Here is a 13,260-nt window from a genome sequence, read left to right on the forward strand (position 1 = left end):
CCAACTAGTCACAAATGGTCACCGTTCAAAGCTCACTTCTTTTAAGACAAAAGCACCTGAGATGAAGAAATAACTAGCAAGGGGTGGTCATCGTTTGACTAGATACCATTATATATGGATTTCTAAGGTGCTTATTAGGAAAACTGTATTAAAATTTGCCAGAACCACATCAATGTAAAAAAGTAGGGTCTCCTTCCAACTTGGAATAAATCGAAGATTTAAAATGGCTGGTTTTCTTTCTACATTAAATTTTTGCAAAATAAGATAAAACCGGCTGAAAATAAGTAGTATTTATTTGCTCATTCACCTTTCCTTGAGTGTATGCCCCTTCCCCCAACACATCGAAGCATAGTTAGAAAGTGAAACAAGACTGAGAATATCAACAAGTGATGTGGGCAGCACACATCAAGCCTTCAGGTGGACAGTGACCATCATCAAGGCACTTGGTCAGTTCCTCATTCAAGGAGCAATTTTATATCCTGACCTTCAGCCATATATTATACTTGGCATTTTCTTCTTAGAAGCACAGTTTCAGGCTACTATGTTAAGTTCTCCAAATAAAATCCATTTATTCTTTCGGTTAAGATCTGGGTAAGGGTATAGTATTAATTACAGATTTCTTTACAACCTTCAAACAGCCCCAGGGAGGAAATTATACTTATGAATCCTTCTAGATGTGGAAATGACTTTAGCACCATTGCCACTGATGGCTAATGAACCTGATGTGAGTGGCCACCTGTGCAGGAAACTGCAGAAGTGCCAAATCAAAAGTCTCACTCCCAGCTCCAAGGGCCTCAAGAGGTAGACAAGGCTGTGTTTGAAGCTTACTCCCTATTTTAAATGTTTTCTCTAGAAAGATTCAAGCTTCAAGAAGCATGAAGTAAAAAAGAGAACTTGACATAGCTACACTGAGTTGACTTCTAATTACCAGACACTGCTCATAAAACCAGCTGTCTTAAAGACAGTATTATCTTTATTAAAAACGGATAGACATAGCAGCACTTACAAAACAAAAGTTCATAAGAGGCATGGTACACTGTCAACTGATGTGTAAAGGGCAGGCCCTGCTGGTTGAGGCTGTGCATCACAATGCTTGCTCACAACCACCTGTTCCACTGAACACGAGGCAACCCAGAACACCCGAGGGGAGACCAACAGCAACAGCGGCACTCCTCAACTTCAAGCCTTTGTTATTTGTGTGAACAGTCAATCAAGTCAAGTATCACCCTCCTTAGCAGCATCTGGAGCACTCATTGGTGTTCTGGAGGTGGCTGGTGTACTTGACCCACTTATTTAAAAAAAATCTAAGTATTCAATAAAAAACACTTCTCCCTGTCCAATGCCAATCACAGAAATACTTCTGTTGCAGAAGAGAGATACTCTTCACTTAAATATCTGTAAAAGCTAGTACACGCCTCCACTGCAGTAGACAGGAGAGAACTATGAGCAGGCACTTCCGCACACTGTCTTTGGTGGAGAATGCTGGGGTGGTCACACTGTTTCCTGCTCACTGCTCTGCTTCTTACTGCTCTGTGGTGGGGTGAGGACCCCCGAGGGGGGAGGAGAAATCCTGTTTTGTTCGGACAATATGGCTTTCTTTGCTTGGGCTTTGTCCTATTGATAAGAAGAAAAGGGAAAACTGTTAAGGTGGAAGAACATATCCTTTGTTTCACTTACTATGCGTTATTGGTAAGGAGGTGAGTGAAGGGGAAAAACAGCAAAAAACCACCTAAGAGTCTATGGTCTACATGATAACTGACATACAGCATCTATAAACCAGAAATTTTCTTCAAGGAATTAAGAGAATTGGGAATTTTTCTAGGATGTCTGAAGGCTGCATGAAGTGAAGTGAATAGGTTATCCAGGCAGCTTTAAGGTTCTCTCTGGTCAAGAAGGATTGGAGAAAGAACATTACTAACCAGCAAATCCAAGCTGTTGACGTGGGTCTGTATGTTATGGGCATCTTCAGCAGGAACCCCCCTGAAGTGCTTTAGTTTGGAACTTCCTGTCTCTCTTATAATCATGGCAAATGGAACCATCCACTTGACACACTTCTCTATATCACACCATTGGTACCCTGTGATGAAAAGAAACCAAAGGCTCAACCAGATGTTGCAATTGGTGTCTAAGTTTAATACACTTTGTTTGTAAATTCACCAGAAAACTAACGTACCTGAAACCTTTTGCATCAATTCAGATGAAGAGAAATGATACAAGGCAGAAGCAGCAAGTACACCGTAGGGAAATTCTAAGCAGCCAACATCAAGGACACAGAGATCTAAAAGCTATAAGAAGAAAAGAACGCTGAAACAGAGGGGCACACACATCACTTCTAGAGTTCTTCACTCTAGCTGTGGGGTTAGGAACCCCTAGAGGCAATGGAGCTACTTACCTCTGCAATCTGTATAAAGATTTGCTGGGGATACTGCGGCAATAGCACTTCATATACGTCATTTAGATATGCAACCTGCATGTATACATTCAGCCAGGACACAATGGTCAAGGGACTTAAACGCCACTTAAGGGCCTAAGGAAAACAGGAAAGAGACCAATGGATGTGAAAAGAAGTTCAAGATATAGCCATTTTCCACACCACAATGTGCCCATCTAAAGACCTATCAGATGTGCTCAAACTTAATGTGAGAAATACTTAGTGTTTTAAAAATGACTGGAAATAACTTGTAACCTACCTTCATTATCACTAATTCCATAGTAAGAATTTCATCTCCTGAACAAGCACCATCTGTAACATAAGCAAATTGGTGCAACTTTGGAGGATAGATTTCCTAAGAGCAAATGAAAGATACCATTAGCAAACATCCAGTATCATAATAATTTCATCTTATAATGTGCATCTGAAATTATTTTTTAGTACCCTGGCATGGAAAAATGATACACTGATGTGATTACTACAGGAGCTACTTTAACAGTTCAGTATGTGTTAATTGTAAAAAAAAATGAAACTCCAACCTCCACTAAATGAATGAATGAATGCATATGGTGATTAATAGAACTTTACTCAATGTATTTTTAAAATTTTCACCTTCTCAATATCTTTAACATGTCTGGAAGTTGGGCTCAAACACTCTTCTATTGTCACACCAAAATTTTTATCTTCTTAGTTCAAGGTTCAATTTTTTTTGCTTAAAGTAACTAAATTAACCAAACATTTCATACATTATACATTTATTCCTCTCTTCTCTTCATTAGTCCTCAGTCTTTCTGTATATGTCTTAACTTTAGAAGACTTCAAATTAGAAAAACTTAGGATATACATTATAGACAAATAGCTGACCTCTTCTCCTAATCTTAGGAGGAACTCAAGAAATGAAATATTATATAAAATATTTGAAATTATTTACCTCAAGTTTGGCAGCAATAAATAAAGCTGAAATCCCAATAAGCTGTAAAAGTGTTTTTACAATATTTTCTTGCGTTGCCATATACCGATCAAAGAAATCTTGTGCCAAGTAAAACGTCTCCCTGTGAAGTTTATAGACTTCACACACCTGAAAAAATATTTAGTAAATTTTATAACAGTTACTCAAGGGAAAAAAAAATCTTGCCCTGAGTTTTGGTAAAAGACAATATAATCAGACCAAGAGCGACAAGAATAACTTTGCTTTTCTGAAAGGACTGTTACCTTGTTTGTGCCTAAGCACATGTACAAAGACAAACTTGGGCGTAGATATAAGGATTAAGTTTCTGTGATCTATCTAAGTTTCTATGCAAGTGTTTGTAGGCCAGAGAAGGAAGACAGGTTTAAAGCCTGGTGAGAGCAGGCATTTTTTTCTTTTTTCTTTTTGTAGTACTAGGGATTGAACCCAAGGGTGCCCTACCACTGAGCCACATCCCCAGCCCTTTTTAAAGAGAGGGTCTCACTTAGTTGGCCAGCTGGCCTTGAGCTTGCAATCCTCCTGTCTCAGCCTCCTGAGTCACTGGGATTGCAGGTGTGTACCACTACACCTGGCTGAAAGCAGAATTCTCATGAAATAAGACAAAAAAATCAAATTTATGAATTTTCTCAAAAATGCTGTCCCCTTTTATAAGTTTCATGATAAGTCAATTTAAGGAAAGAACGCAATAGTTCTTTTTAACTAAATGATACCAATAAAAAAGTTTAAAAGCTGGAACTCAAATTTATTTAAAGACTACAATATGCCCCAAACACTATAAATCATAAGAGGCAAAAACTTTGTTAAAAGCATTAAAAAGATTCAGAGACCTAGGTTATAATTTAGGTTCTACCTTAAACAAACACATTCATTTCACTATAAAATTAGGACAATACCTGTTCTGCCTACCTCTCAGAATTGAGTATCTGGTGAAACAGTATACAAGATGGGATTAAAAAGGGACCAAGAAAATATTAGTCTTCAACTCAGTACCAACACCAAAAGTATGATTATGCACGTAAAACTCCAACACCACCACTGCCACTCACCAAGAGGCTATCTCCTGTAACTGCAACTGTTGGGGTTAACATGTAGAAAGGTGCCAGAGAAAAACACACAAAATTCTGCTAGAAAATTCTATCAATCACCATAGATGATTTCTAAAGTTCAGATTAAGCCATATATAGCTATTTATAAAATATGTCCTTCAAAACATAATGGCATTAATTACATTTAAAAAAGAGAACCTCTCGGTCAAATTTTTTGTCATGGTGATGGGGACTGAACCCAGGGCTTCACACATGCCAGGCAAGAACTCCACCACTGAGCTACTTCCCCAGTCCTCAATTTCAACACTTTTATAATAAATTACAGCCTAAAAGATTCACACTTATTACATCCAACACTTCCAGAAATTATAAAATGTTATACAGGACACAGAAGGTCATTGTGACATGGTAAGTCCATAGTGGGCAACTGCAAGACCTGTACTTTAAAAAAGTAGGCCTTCTAAAGAATCTACTACAAAAAAAAAAAAAAATGTTGACATCCTTAGGGGCCAATGAAGAAACACAAATTAAGAATGATTAAAAAAAACCTTTATGTACATCATTTCTAATCTGCACAAACTCTGCTAGAAAATATTACAGATGAGAAAACTGAGACTCAGGTGACTTGCTGGACTTAAGCACCTAGATGGTAAGTGGCAGCAGGGAATTTCATTCTAGGACTAACACAACTGTGGTTTGCATACCCTGGAGAATGCTGACCTTCTACAGGATATACAGTATGACAGTGTTAACACATTTATAGGGAATAGTTAGACACTCAACTTCTACATGTTCTCTTTCATAAAGTAGATGTGCCTGAGAGGGTCCTCCCATTTCTCAGAAGAAAAACACTTCTCATCTACCCAAGTATTTGAGTAGCCATCAAGCCTCCCTTAAGCAAGGAAGTTATTTGCAGTGCATCCCAGTAAGAGGTGCACTGCCAATAAAATTTCACTTTTTATATTAAATGATTATCTTGCTGATTTGTAATACTTGTTGTTTTGACCAGTTGTTGCAGAAGTATGACAGTGTGATCAATTAGAACAGTATGGTCTGTTAGGAAATTGTTCTGTGAGGAAAGAAAAATGGACTTCTGGAATTTAAAAGGGAACAATGTGAAATTTGACTATTAAAGATAAGCTTGTTCATATATTTTTACAAGTTATGATAGTGGCTATCAAATAGCTGATACCTGCATTCCAGTAGATACACTTAAAAGCAATTTAATGAACAGAGCTCAAATATCAATATTTACAATTTATTGGAAAATAAAGTCTTTGCAACTATTTAACTTTGATGGAAAAAATTTGATGCCAACTTTAAAATACCTGCAGGATAAAGAGATCTTAGAAATTCTTATAAGAATGCGAGTAAAGCCAGGTGCAGTGGCTCATGCCTGTAAACCCAGAGACTCGAGACTGAAGCAGGAGGATCTCAAGTTCAAAGCTAGCCTCAGCAACTTAGTGAGGTCTTAAGCAACTCAGCAAGACCCTGTCTCTAATAATATATAAAAAAGGACTGGGGATGTGGCTCAACGGTTAAGCGCTGCAGGGTTCAATCCCCTCCCCCCATACCCAAAAAAAAAAAAAAAAAAAAAAAGCAAGTAAAAAGTTTAGACTGCTATACTAAATATACCAGGAAAGCTTCTGAGATATCGAATATATTAATGGAATCAAGCACACACAGATAGCTTAATAGCAAAGAAGGATCTAGAAATGGCCAATGAGTTCAGTGAATGGGAAGACCTGAGCTCACCTCCATTAACCAATCCAGAAGAATTGCTCGCATTTTAGGCTGCAGAAGAGGGTGTCGCTGCAAAAAGTGCTCATCCCTTAAGTACATCTTTTCCTTGTTTAGCATGATTTTCCAAACCTCCTCTCTATTTGCCCAGCTACAGAATAAAAAAAAAAAAAAAACCACACAAGTGTCAGTATGCATCCATACTAAGGAGGACTAATAAGTGGAGTAGACGTTGGAAGTCATGTAGCAAAGTCAGCACTTACTTCAGTAAAGGAAGTGGTGAGGCTCTGGATGGTGTAGATCTCTGAGGCCCAAATGTAGAATTTGTATATACCAGCTCATCCTCCTCTTTGTCAGGTGTGGGGATCAAGGAGCAGGGATTTGCACATACTGTATTATTGTCCCAAGGCTGTAATTGAAAAACACATTTTAAAATGTTTGATGTAAACCAGCTGTTTTTACATTCATGGATTTGTAGATTAACCAGTACTTCAGAAAACATCACCACACTGAAGAATAATATCCAGGACTAAATATTCTAGGTTAAGATGAATATGGCATGGACAAGTAAAAGAGGGTAATGACTCCCAGCTTTCATTTCATTTCCGTCACTAGCTTAGGAGTCCATGCAGTGAATTCCTAAGGAAGCTAAGAAATCAGCAGCATTTTATCCTCTACACTATCACCAGTCAACTGAGGTGCTTGAGCAGCAAAATGGACATGGAAGAGGTAAGATACAGGCAAATAGCTCTGACATTACAAAAAAAGACTAGCCAAATATATCAGACAAACCTTTTGTTTTCCCCAACTCCAAACAAAAAATCAGCCACCTAGTTAAAACCAAATCAAGCAATGGTCACAGGTAATACGAAGTCCATGGAGAGAGAGAATCTAGACCTTTGAATCCTACCCTCAGATCCTTGCAGTCAGACTCAAATAGCTGATGAATGAATTATCATTAAGAACCCAAACAGTATGCTTGTATTTGAAAGATTTCAGGAATTTCAGTATTTGGAAAAGACTAAGATCATTTTGTCATTTTGAATATTTTCTTTTTAAGTCACTATTTACCATCCTACTGTAAAAAGAATTATTTTAATTTTTAAAGTTGTAAAATTGTAACTGAAGATATTAGGCAGGTGACAATCCTGCTAGCATGGAAGTACTATCTGAGCCACTTGTCATTTTTTTAAAACAGAGAGATCATTATGTTGACTAGAGAATAAAATAGACACCTGGAACAACTGTAATGAACATGGAAACTCTGCTCTAAGTGCTCCCTTGAAGACAACCCATGTTGTAATCTGGGTGGCTGAGAGTTATCACCTCTCAGCCACCCAGATATAATGCCACAGTCCTATCATTACAGTTGTTCAATACATGTTCAATACAGTGGCTGCCACAGCAACAGGCCATCTTCAGAGCAAACCCAAATGCTTTGTCTAGTGAGAAGGGCAAAGCTGGATAAAGCTCTTCCCCACTCAATGCAGAAACAATTGGGCATGCAAATTATCCATGACAGCTCCTGCCAACAGCTGCGAAAGAAAGGCAACTTCCTTTTGGTTCTAGTATCATATGTTGGTAGCATTTCCTTGACTCAAGGTTCACATTACAACTGTTCAAGAATGAATTCTAGTTCTGAAGGCACAAGTTGGGTGTCACCCTCCTAGGCCAGATGGCTGGCACTTCTGAGTGCAGGCTTATGCAGATAAAACTAACCAGTAGCAGTTCCCAACCTGCAGTTCATAGACAAATTAGGTTTACTACAAGCAGACAAATGCTTCCAAAGTTGGCCTTTTTAAGAGCCAGTGGATGAGTCAGAATAATTAAATCAATGTCCTTCATCTTCAGTGTATACCAAGTTTCAAAGGAAGCAAGATCAGTCTGACTTTAGTTAGGAAAGAATGGGACAACAGCAAGAAACCAACTGTGACTATTGCTAACTACTTAACTTTATTTCTGCAAAATTTTCTAATAACTAATAGTCCAGGATTCCATTTCAAACAAAAAAGTTGGGTCTTATGTGAAAATTAAACAAAATGGACATGTGAAATAGATTTTAGGTAAAAGGGCACTGTTCATTAAGAATGGCCTAAGGTAAGAATCACCAAAAGTTCCATGTGGTCTTGAGGAACTACAAAGGCACAATGGCTTCTACTAGCTCAAATTTGTTATAGTAGGCTGATAAAAATCTTCTTAATTAATAGGCAAAAAATCTGTTGAACCCCCCAATTCTAGCTTCATGAAATCTTTACAGAGAAAAAACAAAAATGCTCCATAAATAGGTGGATAATTTTCAAGATACCATCTATTCTCTAAGATGTGCAGAAACCTATTGATTAATTTCTGGACAACCATGAAAATGCCTTCCTGGGAGAAATGACATTGCTGTTCATACATCACAGTTATCACCTCTCAGCCACACAGATACAATGCCACAGTCCTATCTGAGGCACTTAAACAATGTTCAAGTTATATGTTGAGAACAGAAATGCTAATGAGAACAGAAACTCCAAGTCAACATATGGATGGGTTTGCTTCATCTTGGAAATTTCTATTCAAAACACAGCTGGAGAAAAGAAACAATCTTGAATTTCACAAAGCAGGGATTCATTTTATAATACCCACAAAAATCAACCTGCTTGATTTGAAGGCTCTTTTAAGGGGAGAAAAAGAAGAAATGACTTTGGATGACTGTCTTATTTCCTTTCCTGCAGAGAAGCATTTCTTTTAACAGAGACGGAAATCAACTCCTTATTCAATATTCAGTGGTCTTTCCCAGAGATGCTTTTAACTAGGGTATTATATATAGTAACAACTGCTATTACAAACAACATGGCCCATCACTTTGAAGCACTTCGCTCTTTCAGACCAGCTACCATGGCTATTGCTCACTGCTTTACAAAGTGATGTGTGTCCACAGCAAACTTTATTGGGACTACTGCCACACTCAGGTCAAGTACTGTTCCTGCTCAGCTTTTTATCTGTGATAGAGGCAGAAGGCCTGACTAGCTAGTTTGGAGATAGTCTGCTTCCCCCATTGGAGCCCTAACTGCAGACTCCAGCCATTTCTGGAGGTAAAGAGATAATTCAAGTTTTTTCTGCAAGGAACTTCTGATGTTTACAATGATATCACACTGCATACAGGAAATTTGGCAGGAACTCCATAAGGAGGGGCAAGAGAAATGGAGTAGTCAATAAAAAAAAATGAGTTGACACACAGACCATTACCCAGAATGTTCCACTAATACTCTTGCTGAAGCCAGGTTAAGCCCAACAGAACTGGTCCATGTGGGGGGATTGCTGAATGGGCTGGAGGAACATTCAGGGCCACAAAAGGGGTAAAACTTTGAAACTTGACTTAAAGGAAATGAGAAGTACTAAAGAACCACTACAAAAAACAAATAAAAAAAACAAAACAAAACTGCACAGGTGTGGATGGGAAGGAAGAGGACAACACACAGGAGCCCTACCCCACCCAGTTCACTAGCCATTAGAGACAAGATTGTAGGCCCAATTCTGCTTCTCACTTGCTTACAGACTCTGGGTTGCTTTCTTCCTCTAATTGAATCCCAGTTTCCTCATGGGAAAAAGGAGTTATTTGATGTGCACTCTGGTTCTTGTAGGTGTTAGCACATATCTGCAACCTCAGAGAGAGCCATCAAGAACACAAGCCCTTCCTGGAATCTCAAGGCTAGCAAAGGCCAGTGTGCACTGACAGTCCCAGTACTCAACCATGTGGACTGTGGCTCTAATTAGAGAAAACAACTCTAAACCAGTATCTTCAACAGGAGACAAGAAAGTCTAAAACCCAGCTGGACCCAGGAGAGCTGGAGGCCCTCCATGAGGCCTAATGGGAGGCCACCTACCTGACTGCCACACTGGTCTCTCACAGTCTTGTCAATTTTGGCAATTTCTTCATCTGGATCCTGCAAAAACTAACATAAAACAATCCACAATCCCCAAAGAAACACAAAATAACCCAAAGACAAAAAAAGAGAGAAGGGGAGAGGGATTAGATTATGAGTACCATTTCTGGCAGTGACCCTCCCACACGCACCAAGTCCTATCAATAGGTATGTGCGCAGACCCATGTCTGGTACCCAGGTAAGATGGGGCGGGGGGAATAATCTCCAATCTGTCCCCTTTGTACTCACAACGGCCACATTTGCCTTCCTTTTCCTGGAGCGAACAGAGAAGTCAGTGCCACCTTCTTCTTTCATAGGGTCCCGTTCGTTCCCATCTCTGCAAAGCCATGGTGGCAAAGAAATTGAGGTGAGATCTCCCCAAATCTTAACCAGCCCCTCCCCCACGGCTGCACACCCTACCCTTCGCTGCAGCCAGGCCACTCACCTCTCCTTCCTTTCCCTTGGCATGGCGCAGGCTCTGGCTCTGGCTACGACTTCAGACCTGGGGGGCACGAAGCGGGCAGCGGTGTGAAGACCACGGGCGGAGGGGTCCAGGTCCCGCGGGCCTGCCCCGGGCACCCCTCCCCCCTCCCGCGCGGACGGCGGCGGGAGCCTCCCGGGCCGGTCGGGAAAATGGCCGATGGGCCCGGGGTGGCCTGTCACCCGCGGCGCCGCCAGCAGCCCGGGATTTCGGGTCCGAACCCGTAGTGGAGATGGGGGTCCAGACGACCCCCGAAACCTTTCAGTCCCATCTTCTCCCTTTGGGCCGGGGTTGCCTCAGTCTTTCCTTCAACACCTCTCCTACCCGTCTCTGAGCCACCCTACCCGGGGCACCCCGCGCTGACGCCTCCGGGACCAGAAGACCCGGCGACCCGGCCTCGCCCCACCCCCACTCCCGGCCCGACCCGGCCCGACCCGGGTGCTCTGGGAGTCTCCGCCCGAGGCGCCTGTCTCCGCAGTCCGCAGCGGGGCCTTACCCGAAGCGGTCTCCGCGGTAGGCAGGCGCGCACGAGCCGAGGCAGGAGGCCGGAGGCGAGCGGGAAGCCGGGAGGCGGGAGGCGGCAGGCGGCGGCGGGCCGAGCGCGCGGCGGTGGCGGGATCCGCGCCTGCCCCCTACACCGCTTTGGCTGCCGAGCCGGCTGCTCCTGCGCCCGGCTTAGAGCGGGACATTTAAAAATCCCTGCGCGCGGAACCGGCCCCGGCCCGCCCTCGCGCCTCCCAGCCACCTCTGCCCCGCCCCGCCCGGGCTCGGAGCCCCTCAGCGGCAGCCCCAGGGCCAGGGCCCGCCCAGCCACCGCCCTCAGGACCGCCCCCGCCTCGGCGCAGGCCAGCGAGGCGCTCAGGGCCGCTGGGGGCGGGGCCAGATCGGGGGCGGGGCCATCCCAGGGGTGGAGTCTCTGGGGCGGGTCCTACGGCGGAACCCGCGAGGGGCGGGGTTAAATGACAGGGCCTGCGCGCCGGAGGGACAGGACGCGGGACGTGGTGGGCGGGACTACAAGGCTGTGGCGGGGCCTGCGCGGGGTGGGACGCGGGAGAGCGAGCCGGCCGGCCAGCGCGCGCGGTGGGGGGCGGGGCCGTGCCGGGGCCGGACGCGGGAGAAGTCTGGCGGGAGCTGCGCGGAGGGGCGGGCCGAGGGGCGGAGCCCACCGGTGCTGCGGCTGCAGAGAGCCGCGTGGCCGGCGCGGGTGGAATGTAAACACCGCTGGCTGCGAGGGTTCGGGACCCGGCTGGGTGGTCCTGGCCGGACTGATGCATGAGAGAACCTCGGAGCGGAGAACCGGTCGTCCGTCTGCCTCACGCGCGCGCGCGCACTGCCCTCCTAGCACGTCCTCCCCGCCCCTGAGACGCAGAGTTCCGGGCCTTGAGTGCGCGGCGTGGATGTCCCCAAGGTCACAGTGCCTGGTGCCTGGGCTTCAGGCCGCTGAGTCTGTGACCTCCTGTGGGCCAGGTGTTATTCCTGGCTGCGTGTCCATTCATCTTATTAGTGCATTCATTCATCATTCAAACTGTTCACATTCTGTTTCCTTTACACGTCTCTCTTCCGCAACCCACCCCCCCCCCACCTTAAGCATCAAAAGACCCTTCTGACACTAGGATCCCCGTGCAACCATCTCTCGATTAAAACCTCCCAGTTGTTTCTCATCAACCTTAAGATCAAATACACATGCATCATTCTGGGGTACAAGGCTCCATGGATACTCGCCTCACTGGCCTCAGACCTGGTCTTGAATCCTGCCCTCTCTCCCCTCACCTTCTGTTTCTCACCTCTGGGCCTTGGAGCTTGTCAGTTCCTTTTTGACCCATTTGAGTTGCTCATCCTGTGAACTTCAAAGTCTTTGGTGACCACTTCATCTAAAACACGACTCTCCCCAGGAGTTCCTCTCCACTGCCCTCTTCACGGTACTTGCCACCATGTTTCTTGCTTTATTTCCTTGTCTCTCGCTCCTTGCCTCGCCTGTCTAGTTCACTGCTATATTCCTCAGATCTTGACATCTGAGGAGGAAAGGGAACACTTCGATCGTATTTTTTATTTTGGTACCAGAGAGTGAAGCCAGGAGTGCTTAAACCACTGAGCCACATTCCCAACCCTTTTTGTATTTTGTTTTGAGACAGAGTGTCTTTAAGTTGCTTAGGTCCTTGCTGAGTTGCTGAGTCTGGTATGGAACTTGGGATCCTACTGCCTTAGCCTCCTGAACCACCACAACTGGCTACACTGGTATTTGTGAATAAGTGACTGAAAACACTGACCATGCTTCGTGGAGCTTACAAGCTAGTGAGAAGCAGGTATTAATTGATCATCATTTGCAAGTACCTTCTGTACTCAACTTCTAGAGAAAGTATGTAACAGGGCTTTGAAAACCTCCAAGCCTCCTCCTCATTTACAGTCTTGGTCTTGTCTCCTTCCATGACTGTCTTCATTGAATAAGACAGTCATTGCCTAGGGTTTATTGAAGAGAAGCTTATGTCATCCCCAGAGGTCCTGAATAGGATGTTGGCTTAGGTGCCGGCACTCTAAGGCCAAGACTGCAAAGATGACTTGCTTAAGACATCTTATATAGGCATGAAATCCAAGATCTTGAACTCCCAACCCTGTGCTCCTTGTTAGTAACAATAACAGGTATTGATAGCATTTCCAAAATGGCAGCTTTGGATTAAGCCCTTCAAAGT

At 43.6% G+C, this 13,260-nt stretch overlaps 1 protein-coding gene across 2 annotated transcripts; it reads right to left on the minus strand.

Annotated features, from left to right (window-relative positions):
- Positions 1 to 377: 377 nt before the first annotated feature.
- Ccne1 (cyclin E1) lies at positions 378 to 11,267 on the minus strand. 2 transcript variants are annotated; one of them, XM_076838262.2, is made up of 12 exons: positions 11,070 to 11,267; positions 10,538 to 10,594; positions 10,342 to 10,429; positions 10,054 to 10,113; positions 6,448 to 6,593; positions 6,200 to 6,335; positions 3,363 to 3,509; positions 2,691 to 2,786; positions 2,393 to 2,527; positions 2,174 to 2,285; positions 1,920 to 2,077; positions 378 to 1,614 (listed from the first exon to the last, which is right to left on the minus strand). In XM_076838262.2, exons 2-12 carry the CDS (start codon positions 10,558 to 10,560, stop codon positions 1,492 to 1,494), a joined length of 1,224 nt encoding a protein of 407 aa, XP_076694377.1. In that variant the 5' UTR covers positions 10,561 to 10,594; positions 11,070 to 11,267; the 3' UTR covers positions 378 to 1,491. The 2 variants fall into 2 exon arrangements, with proteins under 2 accessions (XP_076694377.1, XP_076694376.1); XM_076838261.2 differs by having other exon boundaries at positions 10,054 to 10,122.
- Positions 11,268 to 13,260: the final 1,993 nt, after the last annotated feature.

The sequence above is a fragment of the Callospermophilus lateralis genome, chromosome 18 (assembly GCF_048772815.1).
Source record: "Callospermophilus lateralis isolate mCalLat2 chromosome 18, mCalLat2.hap1, whole genome shotgun sequence".
Classification (NCBI taxonomy): Eukaryota; Metazoa; Chordata; class Mammalia; order Rodentia; family Sciuridae; genus Callospermophilus; species Callospermophilus lateralis.